The sequence below is a fragment of the Hydra vulgaris genome, chromosome 08 (genome assembly GCF_038396675.1).
Source record: "Hydra vulgaris chromosome 08, alternate assembly HydraT2T_AEP".
Lineage (NCBI taxonomy): Eukaryota > Metazoa > Cnidaria > Hydrozoa > Anthoathecata > Hydridae > Hydra > Hydra vulgaris.
Window position 1 is genome coordinate 55,711,452 of NC_088927.1, and position 21,474 is coordinate 55,732,925.

At 27.6% G+C, this 21,474-nt stretch overlaps 1 protein-coding gene across 8 annotated transcripts in view; it reads right to left on the bottom strand.

The window, feature by feature from the left end:
• Window positions 1-21,474, bottom strand: part of LOC136083996 (TNF receptor-associated factor 3-like) — a 110,804-nt gene that overhangs the window by 38,176 nt on the left and 51,154 nt on the right. For 6 of the 8 annotated variants that reach the window (XR_010640275.1, XR_010640274.1, XM_065803981.1 and 3 more), the window contains exons 6-7: window positions 7,639-7,713; window positions 7,355-7,432 (exon numbers count right to left, since the gene is read on the bottom strand). The exons of 1 other annotated variant lie outside the window; for it this stretch is intronic. Coding sequence is in view for 5 of the 7 variants with exons in the window: in XM_065803981.1 (XP_065660053.1) it covers window positions 7,355-7,432; window positions 7,639-7,713 (153 nt within the window). In the remaining 2 variants the exon portion in view is untranslated. The remainder of the gene's footprint in view (window positions 1-7,354; window positions 7,433-7,638; window positions 7,714-21,474) is intronic. One more of the 8 variants, XM_065803978.1, reaches the window with a different exon arrangement.

Consider the following 21,474-nt stretch of genomic DNA (forward strand, 5'->3'; position numbering starts at 1 on the left):
ATATATATATATATATATATATATATATATATATATATATATATATACACTCTCGTACAAGATGTCAACATTTAAATCATATATATATTTATATATAAATGTATTATTATACATTTATATGTTTCCCAGATATATATCACATCAGTTACAGTGCAGAGACTTCCAGAATGGCGGACGCTTTTTTATAACGAATTATATAAATAAATTTAAAAAAAGAAAGATAAAGAAAAAAAAAAAGAAAAATAAATAAAATAAGTAAAATAAGAAAAATAAGTAAAATAAGAAAAATAAAAATAAAGAGAATGAAGAAAAGAAAGAGAAAGAAATAAAAAAGCAAAAACTAAAAAAAAATTAAAAACCAAATAAAACAAATTAACAAAAAAAGAAAAGAGATATGAAAAAGGAAAGAAAAAAAGCCATAGTAAAAAGAAAAAAAACGTTCGATAATGGAAAGTAATTAAAAAGAATTAAAATAAAATAAAAAATTTTTCCGCTTTTGAAGAAAGCAAAAAAAATATTTTTTAAACTTTATTATTTTTGAAAGACTATATGTGTTTGTTTGATGACTTACTTTTTTATTTTATTATCTTCATTTATTATGAAAACTCTATACTTTTTGTGACTAAATGTTTGCGTGTGCGTGTGTGTGTGTGTGTGTGTGTGTGTGTGTGTGTGTGTGTGTGTGTGTGTGTGTGTGTGTAGGTGACACGTTTACTTATTGTTATTTTTTGATGAAATATTTATATTAATTTAATTTATATGATTATTGATATTAATATTATTACAGTATTGTGAAAAAGTTAAGAACCACTAAATAAAAAAAAAAATTTTTTAAAATAAATTTAATTAATTTTTATTCTAAAGATAATAAAATAGTCTTTTTTTTTCAAACATATTAAATATAGCATGAGAAAAAAGAAAAATTTTTTTTTTTTGAAAGTTAGTTAATAGAACCTATAAAAAATACGGATTAAATATGTGTTAATTTTTTTTTATTTTTTTTTTGTGAAAAAGTTAAGAACCACAAAGAATTTTTTGTGCTAAATGCGGCGGAAACGTCTTTTTAAATTTATTTTTCCTTTTTTTTAAAATATTCTTTTAATGACCTGAGTTATTACCAAAGAACCAATAAAAACATTTGAAAAAATTAATTTTTTTAAATACTTTTAAAAAAAGTATTTAATTTCAAACAAAAAAAAATTCTTTCCTTTTGAAAAAATGAGCAGAAAAGCTAATACCTATGAAGATCGTGTAAAAGTGGTGCATTTTCACCAGGAAGGTAAATCCGCTCGCGAAATTGGAAGAATAGTAAAGCGATCACATAGTTCGGTGCTAACAATCATCAAAAGATTCAAATCTTCAATTCAAATCAATGACGACGCCCAATGATGATCGCCTTTTAATCAGGTTGGCAAAGAAAAATCGAACCATGCCGTCGAATGAATTAAGAAGGGAATGGAAGCTTTCAAATGGACGTCAAGCCTCGGCATCACTTGTGCGTAGGAAACTATTAGCTAACAATATGTTATGGAAAAAAGCTGTTCTAAAACCGCGACTTACCAAACGACATATAAAAAAGCGAAAAGAATTTTGCCAAAGAATGGTCTAAACAAAAATGGAGGACAGTAATGTTCAGTGATGAGATGAATATCGAGGTTGATAACCGAAAAAACCGAATTATGATTATAAATAAATATGACATATTATGGTCTCGGTATGTTTAAATTATTTGATGGTCGACTCAACTCTACTTATTATGTCGATATTTTAAATAACAACTTGTTACCGTCAATTGATGCACTTGAGCAAAGCGTTCCGTTCATTTTTCAGCAAGACAATGCACCATGTCACAGGGCTAAAATTGTCTCTGAATGGTTCGAAAGTAAAAATATTGAGCGTCTAACTTGGCCACAAAATAGCCAGGATCTAAATTGCATTGAAAATCTTTGGAGTTGGCTTGATAAAGAGATTGCCAAGAAAGCACCAAGGAGCCTTGAGGAGTTGCGCAATATTTTACTAGCAATACTTGGAAATGTTCCCAAACATATTTTAGAGAATTTAATAGACTCAATGTCAAATCGTATAAATGAGTGCTTAAAAATTCATGGTAGAATTACGCGGTATTAGGTGGTAAAAATTATCGTTTTTTATTCTGTGGTTCTTAACTTTTTCACAATTTTTTTTAAATAAAAATTACCTATAAAACTTTAAATACATTTTTTATATTTGTTTAAAAGTTTTTATCACTATTATTATTTTTTATTTTGTTTGTCTATTTTCTAAAATTTATTATTATTATTCTTTTTACCAGAAAAATATATTCGGTTAAAAAAAAATTTAAAAACAAAAATAAATTATGATTTGTTTTTTTTGTGGTTCTTAACTTTTTCACAATACTGTATATTTATTAAATCATTGTTACTTTTTTTTTGCAGTAATTGTTTCAGTTACATGGTAGGTTGTTACGTTTTGTCAGTACATAACTGTTTGTAACTTTCCTGTCTATGCATTATATTCAATTGTTGTTTTAAAATTGATATTGATTTATTATCATATAATTTTCTTATTACTCTTATAATTTATCATTATTATTATTATCATTATTATTTGTATTATTAATGCTATTTCATGGTATATACTTAAGATTAGTTTTAACTATTTGTAAATGACCTCGACTGTACGATCTTTTTATCGAAAAATATATTGATATATAGACACATTATAAACATACTTTATTGAACATAAAACTATTCAATTGAACTTAATATTGGGAATTTTTTTTTCCGCTTTACACTAAAAGATTTAGTTGCAACACCTTACAGCTCATTTAAATGTAGCCACATACAAAAAAATATTATGCTAATGTTCCCAATATTATTCCCAATATTAATTCACTTTGCTATGACATCGCAAACGGAGGAAACATTTTTTTAACGGTGAAAAGTAAAAGAGCAAAATAAAATTTTTTATTGTTTTGTGTATTGTTTACAATGCCGTCTGATTATGTGTATTTTTTACACATAATCAGACGGCATTTTTGTCGCGAATTTCTATGTTTTGTTTATACTGTTGTGTAATTTTGTGCATAATTTATCTTACTCACTTCCTTAATCTTAATTACTTCCTTTACAGAAGTAATTATATTAAAAAACTACTTTTTATTGAACTTTAACAAAAAGTAGTCGGGGAGTTGGGGGGGCTCTTCAATCTGTGGGGCAGCTTGATCTTTTAGCGCTACATCAACTATTTATAATTATATATGCGTGACGTCTTAAGTTACTATCAGCATAAACTTCTGGCTATTTATTTTCTTTGTCGTTTTGTCAAAAAATCGATTTTACGAATTTTAAGAAATAAAAGTTTGATTTTCACGATAAATGGTAAATTTGATAAACAGGAGAATTATTCATATATTTTTATTACTATTTTAAATATTTGTAAAATATCAACTGCAGTCTCTTGGTATTTCATCGGCGTATATTTTATGGTATGATTTCGCCGTTGAATGTTATTTATCAGCGAGATACAGCCATTATTACATGATGTATACCTATAGGGGTTCCTTGATCTCTCTTACACGGAGCTGGTTGATCTGAGGATCAAGGTGTCCCATACTAAAACTATGATAAGTATAATTTGTGGTATTTAATTACATTCGAATAACTATTGAAATGCATACGTTGCACAAAGAAAAAATATTTCCATTTGCTAGATAAATAAAATTAATAATAAAAAATAAAAAAGTAAATTATTTTAACAAGATATAGTAATAATATTCGATTTAATTTTGTTAAATTTTTGATAGACATAAACATGTAGCAGCTGCCGCTGGATTTGAAACTGTCAATACGAAAGGTCAAACATTTGAAGAAGATAATTGCGAACAAGAGTAATTTTTTGTCTCACGTTTTCCATGCCGTTCTCATTGAAGAAAAAGATCGGGCTGTTGAGCAGTGATGCACGCTTGGTGTCAGGGTTCGATACCCGTGCGTAGCAGACGCTTGGTCAATTTATTCTAAGCGTCTGTATTTGTAAGTAGCTGCTAAATTTATGTCACTTTTTCTCGTTCATTAAGTTTTACGTTGTTTTTCTTCATGTTTAGTTAATTAATACTGCTTCATTGATTGATATACAATAGTTATTATTTGCTTCAAGCTTCGAAGATGAACTATGGCCTTTCAACGAAAACAATTCGCTAATTAGCATATGAAATGACTGTTGCTAATAATAAAGTTTGTCCGGATTCATGGATTAAGAACAAAGTGGCAGGCATCGATTGGTTACAGAACTTTATGAAAAGAAAACTAGAATTATCTTATCGAGCTCCAGAAGCCACCAGCTTTGCAAGAGTAACAGCTTTCAACAGATTCACCGTTAGTAATTTTTTTCGGAATCTCCGGGAGATTCCGGGAGTGCGAGAACGTGAACATTTTGGTCCAGAAAGCATTTACAATGTGGACGAAACAGGAATAACAACCGTACAAAAACCTGTTAAGGTTATTGCTAGTAAAGGTGTCAAACAAGTAGGTAGCATAACATCTGCAGAAAGAGGAACTCTCGGGACAGCTTGCTGTGTGATTAAATCCTTTACTTACTTTATTATTTTTTAAAACTTTGTGGCTTAAAGTATCGATATGACTTTTACTTTTAAGATTTTCACCAATAAAAACACCAAGGAAATGTATAACTTTTGATTGCTTTATTATTACTACATTAGACTGCCTAATTTTTGAATCACCAATACATTCGGCTAGGATGCTTCTAACGAAAAAAATACTATTAAACACTATAAAAATAAAGGACTTTTTTCCACATTTTGTTTGTGTCATCATCATCATTTATTTGTGTAAAGCAGCACGTGATATATTCAGATGCTTTTATTTCAACTTCTCATGGTCTTGATTTATATTTTTTCAAAACTCATTTATACCAAAAGAACTATATAGATATCAAGTTTGAAAATAAAAGAATGTTTTCCAGACTTTTTATGAATTTTTTATGAAATGTATTTTCATTTCCAGACTTGATATGAAAAATGTATTTTTAAATGCGGTATAGTATATAATGCGGTATGAAGAATGTATTTTCAAATGCGGTGAGTTAATTGACTTTTTTCGCTACACAATGATGGCTCATATGTTTGGACAAACTATTGTTGCCAAATATACGCATAAATTATATATTAGATAATGTTGAAAGTCAAAATATAGGTAAATAAAAAACATAAAAAGTTTACAATGCCCAAAGAAAACAACGGTTCCTATTAAGACCAGACATTTCTTTGATTAGAAAACAATCGCCGAACGTGCATTGGATCTCTCGATTTGCAAAAAACCATAATTCTCTATGTTCGTGCTGAAAAAATAGAAAATAATTCCTTTACTAGTTCTAAATCTACTGCGTTTAGTTTATTGCACACTGGTGGTATCTTTATCAACATCAGCTTTTTTTAAAATATTATTGAGGATGAGAAAATTAAACCTAGTGACTAAAAACATAATTACTAATAGTCGACTTCATTCGACTATTAGTAATTATGTTTTAAATGCAAAAAAAACTTACAAAGACATCAATAACCGAAAGATTTGGAGTATTGCTTCAAGCCACTGTTATGCTTAACGTAAGCTAATTCACTGAATTGAATACATCTTTAGAGATTGATAATAACAAATTTGCTAGGGAGAGGTATCGAACCATGGAAGAGCTTAAACTTGAGAGTTCGAAAATTAATAATAATTATATATCAAGTCTTTCCTTTAAAGGACAACGTGACAAAATAATTTCAACAGGAAAGAATGTTGATAAATACTATCAAAGAGCATTTGTAGAGGAGTTATGATACATCAATTTCTGAAAAAAAGTCAACCCTTTGCTGAAGCCTTTGCCCGTAGCTTAAAACCACGTTTTTGTTTTGTGGTGATAAAACTGTAATAAAAATGCGATAAAACTGTGATAAAACTGTTGTAAATAATGGAGTTTACAGTTGTCTCGAACTGAAGATTAGCAAAAAGCAGTAGAATGGGCAGTATGTCAACTACATTTTAACGATTTTTTTCTCCAATATCTATTCAAGAACTTCAATGGTTCCACTTCATAACGTACTTTCTACACTGGTTCTAAGCCTGAACTCAAACCACTGCGCCAAGGACGCACATAATGATGTAATTTAACAAATTGATGTTTATTATCACAAAACAAATATTTTGAGGCAAAGTATAATTGCTAGTATACGTAGACCAAGCTGTGATAAATGGTAGTGAGCTGTATGAATAATTGCCGATAAAATGTTGTATCTGCCAACAATAATATAAAACGCTCTGTTACTGAGTTTTTCTTTTTGTTGTTGAAATAAAACAAACCTGGTTTAAAATTTTCTGGTTGTCAAAATAAAAAATCACCAATAAAAAGTCTTAACTGAAATTTTTCAGTCCTGAACTGCAAAATCTATAACCGCCCGACATCAAGCTGAAATAAAAAGTCTGAAATTTCTTAATTTGTTTTTGTTGTATAAAAAATAAAATGGCTTTAAAGAAAACTGTGTAATGTGTATTTTCTAAATGTTTGTTTTCATGTGTGCATTTTTTAAATAAAAAGCTTGACATAATAATATAATATTTTTTGACGATTTCTACTTATTTTAATGTCTCTAGTTATCGAATCGTATTAAAACTTACTAAATCAAAGTGGAAGTTATAAGTGAATGTTATTGATTTTTATAGTGATAGACCACGTCCATGTATATAATATCCAAGTATTTTTGGTTCGACGAGCAATATTTTTTGATAGTTAATTTTTTTATGCAAGTAAGCGCTGTTTGTGTTCACTTTGTCTTTGACCTGCTAATCCTTTAGAAAAAGTGAAATTTTTTTTCATTTACAGTGATTTTACCATACCTTTTACTATTTTGACTTTTTTAATTTAAAGTTAAAATAATGAGTAAAAACAAATTGTGTACTTATAAAGTAGGTGTCAAATTTTAAAAACTTGCATTAGATAAAAAATCTTTTAAATAAAATACTGCTTTCCCAGTAATTTTATCAATGTATAACTAAAACCTTTATCAAGGTATGTATAAAAGTTAGTTGACTGTACATACATTGTGAAAACTTAATCTCTGGAAATTTAAGTTTTTGAATAACGAAATTGAAAAACTTAACCTATTGAACACTTTGATTTTTTTTAAGAAATGTTGTGGTTAGGGATCAATATATATAGATAATATATAACTGATTGATATACTTATGATATATGATGATATATACCTGATTTCTCGATTTTTATTATTTAGGAATTTTATACAATTTTAATTTTCAAATTATAAAAGCTTTAAATTTTTCAAAACTTATTTTCTTACCTTAAACTTGCATCCAATATTTAAATATTGACATGGAATAATTGTATTAGCGCAACTATCAGTAATATGGGAAGACATCTATGAAAAGTTTCAAAATAAAGTTTTTACCCAAGTAAATTAAATGTTCAGTAAACACATGACGTTTAAAAGACGTGTTAAAGACGTGTTAAACATGTCTAGAAGTAAAAAGACGTTGTTTAGACGTTTTTAACGAGTCGAGTGTTTACTTTGGTAAAAAAAGGATACTTTGAATATAAAACAGCTATTTCAATTTTAAATCAAACCTCTTTACGCATAATTTTCATGCCACATTGATTTACACAACAAAGAGGTAAACATTCGCAATTTTCTTCATGAATCTAAATATAAATTTACGAGAAAATTTAATTTTTTCTTTGATTTTATTAAACTTGACATATCTTTTAGCACATTCATCAATAAACATTATCTTCATCATTACCATCATCATCGTCATCATTATCATAAGGGCCGTCCCGAAGAGACGCGTCGGAGGTGTCTCACCCCCCTTCCTTTTCCAACGAAAATTTTATTTAAAAATTAGAAGGAAAATTTGGACATTCGAGTCGGAAAAAAATAGCCATCAAGGATCTTTTTTTTTTGTTAATATCTTAGTTAGCAAATCTTTTTTCTAAGCCTTAAATGGCAAAGAACAGACACGTCAACCCCCTCCCCCACCCCTTATCAAGAACTTTTTGGGAAGGCCCTATTCTATTCTACTATTACCATCACTAATTACCATCATATTCTTGAAGTTTTATTACTAATAGCATATATTATTTTATTATGGGTGTTCTGAAACAAAATATTTGAGAATCGTAAAAACTAAATAAATATAAAACATATTTTACATTTAAAATCACATTTAAACCTTATCTTTTAAAATATGTATTTATGTTTATTGTATACTTTTTATTATTATTATTTGTTGTTAATTGTTGTTATTGTTATGTGGTGTTTTTCTATTGTCAAATATATTTGTAATTACTTATATAACGCCCTTTCAATAAAAACTGAAAACCAAATTTCTTTTATTAAAATAATAAAGCCATTTACTATTTTTATTTAATACTCAAAAACAACTTTTTTTCTACTTCTACCGCCTAACGATTTTTAAGCATATTAACCAACTTTAAAAATCTAATATGCCTAAACACCTTGTTATTATTATTATTTTTTTAATACATAACGCAATATTTTTAATTCTCAAGATTTTTTTGCTTTTTGCATGCAATTCTTTAGTGCGATATTGATATTCATTAAACATGCATTTGGTAAAATAAATTGAATTATGCGCAGAACATCGTACATAGCTATAGTAAGACGTCACTTGAAAAATGATATACTAGTATGGTCACTATATTTGAAAAAATATTTAGAAATACTCAAAAAGATTTAGCACTGCTGCACACGTTTATGGACATTAATACAGTTCGAGATTAAAATTATTTCATTTAACAACTCTCGAAATAAGACGCGTTAGAATCGAATTAACTGTAATCTTTACATTTTTTAAAGGAACAAATATTAATAAAAATTAAAAATTGCTAAGTTTCAAAAAAGCACTAGAGGTCATGCATCAATATCCCAAAAAACTTGTAAAAGTTGTAGTCAATGGCATAACTGTCTACTAAACCGCATTTGAAATTTTTTACAAAACGTTTGAAATCTCTCACAAAAAAGAATAATTTAATGGCAAACGTCATCAAAAGATAAATTTTAAATGCATGATAGTTTGTAAATAGTTCAGTGCTAATAAAGTGGGATTTAGTATTCTAACTCAATTGTTTGCTTAGTAACTTATGCAACAAATGAATAATAATAATAAAAACAACAACTACAGGTAACATGCAAAAAGCATAGAAAACTTAAATCTTACCACCATATTTAACATTAAATATAACTTTATTTTTTTATTTGATATAGAATGATTGAAAACTTTTAAAAATATATTTATCAAAAGAATTATTTAGAAGAAGAATAAATTCAGATAGGCCTTTTGTTTTTTATAATTTTTTTAAAAAGGACTTATTTTTATGTCTTCAATATAGAAATATGTTTAGTTTTTTTATTTAGTAAACTTTCTTGATGCAAATAAGTAATAATTTCGAATTTTTCTTGTAAGTATGCCTTTTTTGGAAATGTTATTATAGGCAGGCGCAGATTTTAGAATCATCATCAGAAGCATTTAGCACGTTAAAAAAATTTTAGTTAATGTTTTTCCCTTGCAGAGCGTAGGAAAAATGTATGCACTAAATATATATCAACTTATTTTCAAACAAATTAAAGCAAGTTTTCCATTGCTTTTTGCGGACCATTTTTATGGAACAAAATAGTTTTGAAAATTTTTCTCAAGTTTTATTGAAAAATGTATTGATGATTTGTTAATATTCTTTTATATATATTTTTTGGAGATTCTATTTTACCTATATATATATATATATATATATATATATATATATATATATATATATATATATATATATATATATATATATATATATATATATATATATACATATATATATATATATATATATATATATATATATATGTATATATATATATATATATATATATATATATATATATATATATATATATATATATAGGGGAACATGGGGCAAGATGACGAACATTTTGAAAAGCACTTATATCTTAGTCAATAAGTGTTCCAATAAGTAAAACTTTATCCAGAAGTGATTAAAAATTATCATGCGCTACTGATGTATCAAAAAAATCTTATAAAAATTGAAAATAGTCTGGAAAAAACTCATTAACCGATGTTACCTCAAATCGTCATCTTGCCCCGTATGCGGGGCAAGATGACGATTTTAAGATAAGTTAATTACATGATACCATTAATGTTTTAAATATCACGGTATCATAAATTCTAGTTTATAAAATAAGTAATATAAATAGTGGTGTAATTTTTAATAAAAATTAAGTTTATATATTTATATTGGGCTATGCCAAAAAACCTGCTAATCAGTTCATAGTAAAATCCAAAACAACAAAATAAAACAAATGTCAAACAAAATATTTTAATGCGCAATAAAACAATGTAATAATTGCTAAGCTACACAAGAGTAGCATACAGTACAAGTAAATTTACGTTCAACATATTGCCCACAAGTTAAATGACACCAGTGTTCACAGGATTTACACATATCCCAGTCATCATCAAGCAATGGATCATTAGGGTCACCATAGATAACTTCACAATACCAACATGAAATTTCTTCAGTTTTGTCAACTATTTTTGAAACTTGATTTTTGGATTTTTTTTTCGCTCTTTTTTTGGCTTGGTCATTTTTCTTTCTATCGTTAGTTACAGCTGTTTTTTTAAGCTGGCCCTTCTTTTCTCTAACAGCTTTCTTTATTTTTTGATTCATCGATTTTTCTTTTTTCTCGAGTGCAGCTAATTGAACTGCAGCTTTAAAAGGGTAACTTGTTGCCACTTCTGCTCGCTTAAATTTTCGTTTACGGCTAGCACTATTTGTAACCCTACAAGCAATAGGATAAGGTCGAATATTCTCAGGTGATACAGTTTTTGGCACATCGTTTAACTCTATTTGGGTTCTATCAATATTTGCATCTGCATTCGACTGAATGCATTTTGGTTCAGTGTTAACAGTTGGCAAGGATAAAGAGTTGTTGTTGTTAAATGATATGGTCAATGCTGATGTAACTGCATTAAGTTTCACCTTTGATGTTGACTGTTGCTGGCGATCTTCAACTACTGGAACAAAATATTACAGAAAAAATTATATAACATATGTCATAAAAATGATCATAAAATTATTTAGGTTAATTTTACTTTATTTCATATTCTATTATTTAGCATACACACACACACACACACACACACACACACACACACACACACACACACACACACACACACACACACACACACACACACACACAAACACACACACACACACACACATATATATATATGTATATATATCTATGTATATATATATATATATATATATATATATATATATATATATATATATATATATATATATATGTATATATATACATATTGTCCAATATTAAGCTTATCCTTAATATTGGACAATATGTATATATATGTATATATATACATATTGTCCAATATTAAGGATAAGCTGAAGTTATTAGCTTATTTAAATTATAAATTGTCAGGTAAAGAATTGTAGATAAAAAAAAAGAAAGCAAACATTTTTTAACTTTTAGTTTTAAGAAACAAATAAAAAACCGAACTGTCTAAATAATATATAATTTACATACTTATTCCTGATTGATTATTTGATATAATCTAATTTTTTGGTATTGGGCTATCACTGGTCAATGATGGTGCAAAGTCAGTTAAAGAAAAGATCTGCGGATTGAAGGGCCAGATTCCAGTTTCTTCAAATACTTTTCTTGCAATGCCAGTTGTTGCTGATCGGTCATATGCATGTCTTACAAGTGCAGGAATCTGTGCTTCAGTGATTGGTCTACTTGGGTGATTTACCATCCAGTTATCACAAGCTTGACTGTAGTAAGTTTTGAATGGTGAAAAGAAGGTAACATCCAGAGGTTGCATCATATGGGTGGCATGTGGTGGCAATGTTAGCATTACAATTGAATGTTTTCTGCAGTATTCAATGGCTGAAAAACTTATGTGTGATTTATGGTCATCCACAATTAACAGAACAGGATCAGCAATAGTTGGTTTTGTGTGATAAGCAAAGTGCTTTAAATAATCTACAAAAATTTCCTGCGTCATCCAACCAGAGTTATTGGCAAAGCCAACTGAATCAAGTGGAGAATTGTCCAGAAAATCATGCCGCATTCTTTTTTGTGGAAAAATAAAAGCTGGAGGTATGTAAGTTCCAACAGCATTCATGCTACAAACTATGGTTACGGTTTTTCCTCTTTCAGCAGAAACAACTTTGCCCACTCTTTTAATGCCTTTGACTAAAAATACTTTTGGGATTTTTGTTGGTACAGTGGGTAACCCACTTTCATCAGCATTGAAGATTCTTGAAGGTAAAAATTTATGCATTATCTCATCTCAAAAGATCTCGAAGTAAGTCAAAAAATATTGCAACCTGTGGGGAGTTAAAACCTTGAATTCTACCCAAAGACGTCATTTCAAGAGTTCGTTATGAAATATTGTTGTGGCGTTTCAAAAATCCACTTAACCAGTCAAGACCAGCAATTTTTAATTCCCTGTTAAAATTATGTTGAACATTATTATGTTATGCAAATTCAAATGCAAATTTTCTGAGCTCTACTTTGGTCATACCAAAAAATCTTTTGCTCAACTCAATTAAATATTCTGCAAGTAATTTTTCCATTTCCATTGAAAATATAGGACGAAACCTTCCATTGCTGATTGGAAATTGGTCCGAAGATTTTCACGCAATGAAATGCGTGAAAATGGAAAACCTGACTCCATACGACTGTAATATTTGATAAATTATATTTCGATAACAAATTACGACTCTGTATAGCTAACACTATATCTGCGTTATATAACAATAGTAGCGAAACTCATTTCAAGGTTGTAAATCAAACTCTTTTCTTCTAAAGCTAGGAGTGAGACAAGGATCGATTCTTTTACCTTACCTCTATAACAATTACACTAAAAGTCTTCTTAAAAGTATTAAAAATTGAGGTATTGTTGGCATATCTATAAACGGAAACATTACGAGTTTGGTAGCATATGCAGATGATATCATACTTTTAAGCTCTACTCTCTCTGGTCTCAAAAAGCTGATAAAAACATGCAATACTTACCGTAATTTAAATTTTATTAAAATAAATGCCAAAAAACTGAGTTCTTTATACCAGGTAAAAATACAAACCAATACGATAGCGATTTCTAGTAATTAAATAAATCTTCATAATAAACTTAGTCATCTGGGATTTTCATGGAAAACTGAACATTTAATTTTTGCTTCTTTCAGTTATACAAATGTTGATAAAAAATCTTTAACTTTAGAGCTGTTGTTTAAACTCATATTTAATCTGGAATCCTGTTTGCCCACCCAAGTTCTATTTCCTGTAAATATAAGTTATTGGCAGTCCCTACCTAAACTTATGAAATGAAGCTATGTGAAAATAATTCTGCTTTGATGAAAAAGCTAGTTGTAATGCGAAGGAGTGCGCTAAAATCGCGTTTAAATGTTTCGAAACTCAGTAAGAATAATACCAATTCGCAATTTAAAATCCAGAAAATTTCAAAAAGTATTCATCAGAATAAATTAATCTTGTTGCTTCGTCTTCTTAATAATAAAACAACTGCACGCATTATCTTTTCACTACTGAAACACCCTTTATTTCAACATTCGTTTGTTGGCAATATCCAGGACTTATGATTTTTCAGATGTTAAATTTTCAAAATTTAATTCAAAAAAAAAAAAAGGTAAAAATACCACTTTCTAAAAGTGAAATTCCCTCCAAAATTTAACAAATTTTAAAGTATGCAATAGAGTGCTGGAATGCAAATAAATAAAGAGGAATTTTTAAACAAATTCAGTAAGAAAAAGTTCTTAAGTGAAAATCACGAGAAATAATTTTCTTCTTTTTCTTTTTACCTTGTAAATTACATTAGGAGTTAAATAAATGAAATAAAAATAAAGAAATAATACACTATAACAAACGAAACTCAGAGAATTTTTAAAAAAGTCTAATATTTATAATACCATAAAAACATCGGCAAAAAATTGTTGTGCATTTGCTATGATAGAAATGCTTAGGTAATAAGTCCTAACAAGCTGCGGATGGTCTGAAAAACATTATGGTCTGAAACTTAATAAATAAAAAATTTAATGAAAGAATGTATATTAAATAAAAAAAAACAGAAGCTAGAAAAAAACTTTTTTTTAACTATTGAAATTGTTTTTTGCTGTATGTAAGTTTTTGATATATATATATATATATATATATATATATATATATATATATATATTTATATATTTATATATATATATATATATATATATATATATATATATATATATATATATATATATATATATATATATATATATATATATATATATATATATATATATATATATATATATATATATATATATATATATATGGTTAGATTTCTTTAATAACTATGTAACTGTTTAGAGACAAAGTTCTACAAGTTTTATTCATCACAAAGTTCATTATTTGTACACGAAAATCAATAAATTAATCAAAAGTATTAAAAAAAGTTGATTTCTTTCTGGATAAAACAAGTGCAACTCGACAAACTGTTGACCAAGCTGTATTTCGCTATCAATATTTTGTGGCGATTCCTTTGTTGTTGATTACAGCCTTGCATCTTCGAGGCATAGATTCGATTAGGTAATCAATAAAACTTTGTGGAATCACTGCCCAGGCCTTTTGGATTTGTTCAAACAGTTGATCCTTCGTACGAACACCTTCACAATTAATTCTGCGGTTGACGATCTCCCACAGGGTCTCGATAGAGTTGAGATCCGTAGAATGAGGCGGCCAATCCATCACTGATAGGTGGTTGTCTTGAAACCACTGCTTGACTACTTTTTCAGTGTGTTTCGGATCGTTGTCTTGCTGAAAAACCCACATTATTGGCATATTCCATTCAGCATGAGGTAACATAACATCTTTCAGGATATTTTTATACAAAAATAAATTTAGCGTAGCGTAATTTTTGGACGATAGGTTATATATTACTACAATATTTTTTTAAAATTGTCATGAACATTTTTAATGTTTTTTACATTGTTTCTTTTTAGATAATTTAGTTATCATTAATTGGCGGTAAAAATCCACCTGATACAATAAAAAATGTTTTGCTAATTATAATAAATATTATAAATTTTTATAAATTAAATTAAAAATTCGAATTTTATAAGTCATATTTGACAGAATGACATTTATCATCTTTTTTCCATATATGTTTGTGTGCCACAAAATTTGAAATCAATTTTTGAAAGCTTTTTTCTCAACTAACTTTGCTCAAATTTTGCACACTTAATCATTTTCGATGATAATACAAGGAAATGGAAAATTTTGACCAAAAAAAGTTAATTAAGTTAACAAAAATTTAATTTGTATTTCCCCATACATTTTATTTATTTGATATGAATTGCGTATTGCGTCACAAAAATCATTGATTTGCAAATTATTTGCAGTTTCGAAGACATTAAAGCGCAGCGATTTAAAACCTATTGTTTTTTAAGTCTTAAGTTATTAAGTTAAAAAACAAAAATTTAAACCGCGCTACTTTTTTTCCACGCTTTATTTAAGGTTACTTTCTATATATATATATGTTTGTGTGCCACAAAATTTGAAATCAATTTTTGAAAGCTTTTTTCTCAACCAATTTTGCTCAAATTTTGCACACTTAATCATTTTCGATGACAATACAAGGAAATGGAAAAATTTGACCAAAAAAAGTTAATTAAGTTAACAAAAATTTAATTTGTATTTCCCCATAAGAACACTGAATTAATAAAAAAAAATTTAAAAACGTAACAGTAATTTTTCCTTCTACAAAAGATAACAAAAAAAGAATTTCTAGGCCCAATAGAATTCTGCTTGCATAAAGCATGGATTTGAAAAAAGAATTTTTTTTTGATTTACTAGTTATATTTGTAGACTGACAACAGACATAATTTTGTCGGAATACAGCATGAATTGTCTCAAAAAGAAAAAAAATGTTTAAAGAGTTGATAAGACTATGTAACGCTATTACTGGTATTCTCATTAGCTTATTATTGTGTTTGATTAGCTTTTAAAATTACAAAGGATGATTTGATAAAAAAAATTTGAATTTTTTTAACATTTTTTTGGCTATGGAACATGACATGTATTTAAGTATATTTTATTGTATGATTTTATTGAACTATGAGTTGTTTTTATTATATGCTACTTTAAAGCCATTAAAAACTTAACCAAATAAATGCCATGCAAACTATTGGGAGGGTAAGGGTTCGTACATAAATTACGCCAAACTGAAGGGTAGGGAGGGGGTTTTCAAGGTTAGGTGACGACTCATATAAAACTTGCTACTTAAGAGTTACGATTTTGTGACAAGGGATGCGGGGGGGGGTTAACAAAGGTAGAAAATTGCGTTACTTATTTTTTGGACAACCTCTAATTAGGCGTTCTTCTGAACGAATAAAAAGAACATTTACTAATACTGATATCGATCAATGATGAAAGTGAAGATGTTAAAAAAAGTATATATATATATATATATATATATATATATATATATATATATATATATATATATATATTTATACACTATTTTGACAATTGAGTTGCACTCTTATTTACAAATTTTATATACAACTGTTGAAATTTAGCCCAAAGAGCATAATTTTTGTTGTTTTTAGTTTTTACCGTTTAACCTTAACAAGCGTTATAGAGCATTGGGGCACATTTGTTTGTACAACTCTAACATGCGTTAAATTATTCGCTCATTCAACTTGCAAGAACTATCCACTTCAGTATCACTAGTTTCAAAACTTTTTTCTTTTTTTCCATCAACTTATGGTCAAATTAAGTTGCGTGTTCATCTTTTTGATTTAATATTTATTATCTTTAGAGTATGCATTACATCCCAGCTAATAAAACTAAAATTGAGTTTTAATTGAGGATGGTAAGACTCAATCGTACGTGTCTAGTTTTAAAATATCGTCATTATGTAAGATATTATATTCTGCACTTTAAAATGACTTGTTTCTACGACTCGTTACTAAATATATATCAAAGCTATGAGCCGTAAATGCCGTTTGATGTCTTGTATTGAACTGAAAACAAAATATATAAATGTCTTGATTTGCGATATATTGTTGTTGTCATTCTTATTTTATAATTATGAACCAATCATTTCTATAGTTTACTGAATAACGAAAGATTATTAAATTTTTTTTTTCTCATGGTTAAATTACAAGAGTTGCTTATAGGTAGAACTAATTAATATAATTATGTGCTAGTATTCAACAATTACTAAGTCATTAGGTATTGCTTTTAGGTTGAGTTTCTTAAGATTATCTCTTGCACAATAAGTTCTACTAACTTTCTTTAAATTATATCAGTGTGTTTCTTTTTAAATGGGAGAGAGTTAGGGTGTTTGACTCAACAGTAGTATGTCCTGTCAAATCTTGCGACATAAGAAGGCTTTGACGGCTTAAGAGTGTGTTTTATTTGTTTATTTTGATGATGAGATACTTACGAGGATTTATAAAAAAATATGAAATTTTGTTAATTGTTTTGTTAATTGATTGGTTCATTACAGAATCCTTATATTTTATTTTTGACAATACTTTGAGAATTCCCGCCATACGTTGAATAATAAAAAATACTATCGCTGCCCAATCCCAAACCCTTGGTTGATGAGGTAGCTACTTCTGCTCACCCTAAAACAGTCAAATAGTATATAAACTATAGTTGTATAGAAACTAAGTATAAAACGATTATATCCACTAAAACGGTATATCTTATAGTTAAATATGTATTATGTTAAAAACAAACAATTTTACGAAAACGGTATAAATGCTGATTGAATAAAAACTAAGTATATAACGAATATTTTCAGTTAAAGGGTGTTAATTAAAGTTAAATATAAACTTTATTTCCACTATTACCAATATTTCAACCAAAGCATTATAGAACAATGAACAAATAATATGAAACAATAATAAACTTAACCCTTCAAATATAAAATACGTTTTTTGGTTATGAATATTTTTACGTCTAAATTTTATGCTTTCTGAACTTTTGTCCTTTTTTTATAAGTACTCGGTTACTACATACTTCAATATAGACTTTTGCATTTTCACTTAGAAGTTAACGACCGATGTGTTCCAAATATTGACAAGACTTTTGCTTTAGTTACAAACATTAATAAAAAAGTGCCGCGGTCAAGGATAACACGGAGTTAATGTCGTGAATGACATTTAATTAGAAGTTAAAAATTGTGATATTCAGCCAACTGCGAAATATAATCATTGCACGAATCTTAATTTAAATCTGGTTGAAAACTACGCTGTTCCTGGTCTCCGAGAAGAAAATGAGTTTTTTCTAATTTTACAAGACATTTACTTCTTTTTCAACAACAGTTATAAATAATAGGATATGTTATTAAATTTCAGCAGGAAGTTACAGGAAGTAACATGAAAAGAGCTTCTATAAAGTTATAAAGTTTTTTAAAGCTTTTTGGATATAGTTTGAACTTTAACAGAAACTTCTTTAAAGAAGTTCGAAAAGAGAGAAAAAAATTGAAGCTCTAAAATTAAGAGACAAAATATCAAACTTTGAATTTATTTTTATTTGGCTGATTTTGTATCAAATAATAACAAATGTAAGTTATGCGTTTAAAAATTTAAAAAAGTAGTCCGTAGATCTAAATTAAGCGGCCAAATTAGTTAATATGGAAATCAAGTTTATTTATTTAATAATGACTGTGTTTATATACAATAACCATGTACGTTCCTAATCTAGGCTTTAACAGCCGTTTTATGCTAAAAACAAATACAACTTTGATTTAAACTATTTAGCTGTTTTAGAATATACAATGTTTTGATCTGAGTTATTATTACTGTTAATAACACTGTTTGTTAGGAAGTAGTATCTCTTTGGATTTTTTTTATTAATTCGCGACGTTAGACTTAATTTTAAAAATAAAAACTTTATGAGACGGCATAAATAAATATTGTTAAAAATTTATTTTTCTCTACAACTTTTTTACTTATAAATTAGGTTTTAATATAGAAGAAAAACATTATTCTGGGGAAACTAGAGCTATGAATAGCTCAATTTTTTCAATAAGTAGAGAAAGAACAAGATAATTATGTCGAGAATTTTTTTTTTTCTTTTTTAAGTGCCCCACGAAGACCTTACGGTCTTATCATAGAGCACCGCGGAGAATCATTTAATGGGAAGTTCACTCCTTCTTCCCAACTGTTATCTCAAAACTTACCCAGAGGTGGGGTTGGAACCACGGATCTTACGTTTCTGAGGCATGTGCGCTACCACTGCGCCACGGCTGCACAAATCGTCTACAATGCCTAATATTATGACCTCTTGTATTTGAAACTATTAAATCAGGTTGGTATTCCGAGTTAAATTATCTACATGAATTACCCTTACGTAAAATATTATTAGATCATGACGGTCTTTTTTTCAAGAGTCGTTAATTTAAAGTAGGTTAGTCTTGTTTCATAGTTTTTCCCTTAAAGACACTTTGTTCGACATGCTTAATTTTGTATTTTTTCCGTTTTTTTTTATCTTGTCTAAGTAAACTTACCACACCGATGTTGTGTTGTTTAGATGCGCTCTTTCAAGAGAGGTGTATAATAGTTTAGACGCGTTTATATCTACGTTTTTAAAAGAATGTTTTATTATTGTTAACACTTTATAAGCTTAACTGAACATATAACTAACATAAATAGACCATTTTAAGTCGTTTGAAACCAGAGTTCCTAAATCTTTTTCAATTTTTGTTTCAGGTTTCTAAACTCTGGCTAACACCTAATAATACATTGTATATATGTAAACTACTACTTTTGCTACCGATATGCGAGCGTTTACATTTGCTAACGTTAAATTTTATTAGCTATAGTTTTGACTTTTTCATTAATTTGCTTTGAATTTTTTCTATATCCAATTATTTTGAGTCTTATCCAAAAATGATCTAATTATATTAATTAGTTTTAAATAACCAGCATATATTATACACTTAGTTGAAAACTAATTCGGTAAGTCGTTTATCTAAACAGTAAACATAAACGGAGCAAAGACAGAGCCTTGTGGCACTCCACCTGCAACTTTGAAAACCGATTTGAAAATTCACTGTTGCAGATAACACGTTGCACTCTTTTTCATACAAAATTTCAAAACATGCAAAACTTTATATATCTATTTTTTACTCTTTTTTCATTTCTTAAAATGCTTTCTGATATTTTATGATATTACGACTTTATTATTACTACGAATTTATTATTATTATCATAAGGAATTATTTTTTAGAGAATTTTTATAGTTTTAATCTTTGTCACTACATATTTTATTAAGTTTTTATCAAAACTATTCATAATTTTTGCATACTAAATGCCTTTTTTTTTATATAAATTCAAGCATTATCTAATTAAACTATTTTCTTTTATAGATGATTTTGTAATTGTTTTATTAGTTTGTTTACTTAATTATAATCATGTTAAAACATGATTTTAATTTAGTAAATTTATATATGATTTTAGATTTACTGAATTAATCAAAAGTCAGCTGTTAGATAAAAATAGAATTTTACATAATTAAGGTAAAAATAATTTTGTCTACTGGTATCATTGCAAAACTAACTTTATGTTTTTTTTATCGCTATTTTTAACTACTTTATTTTATAATATACGAACAATTTACAAAATTAGTTATGATGATATTAAATATTTTAATAAGTTTTAATGATTTGTTGTGTATCTTTTTAACTTTTTTTAACGCAGTGTCTTAGAAACGCCGTCAACCTCTCTCTCTTTCTCTCTCTCTCTCTCTCTCTCTCTCTCTCTCTCTTTCACTTTGTCTTTCTCTCTCACCTCAGTATTCAGGTATTTCTTGGTATTTACTGATTTAATAACTGATGTTATCTAGTCTCTATGTCGTCATCTAAAAGCATGCGGAACTAAACAGTTTGTTTTAAAGATAAATTAGTATTTTATTATAATTTAAAAATAATATATCAACTCTAATTGCTACTATTAATTCATTTACTAACAACTGTAATATATGACTGCTTACTGCTACTCGTATATTACAGTTAAAAAAATGTTTCAGACGTTTAAACTTTCATGGAAAACTTGTAATTAAAAATACTTAAAAATAACGAAGTTAGCAACCTAGTTTGGTTATTTCAGCACAACAGTAAGTTAAATTCATACTTAAATGCATACTTACTTGCATACAAGATTTTTTAAAAACAATTCATTAAATTTAAAACATCATAAATAAATTTAACTCTGCATCCTTTAAATTCACGGTCAGGTACAATGATGTTATTACTCGCTATTGACATATTGCTTAAAATTATATCAATAAAAAAAGCGAAGAAAAACAATATTTCAACCACCGTTTCTTCA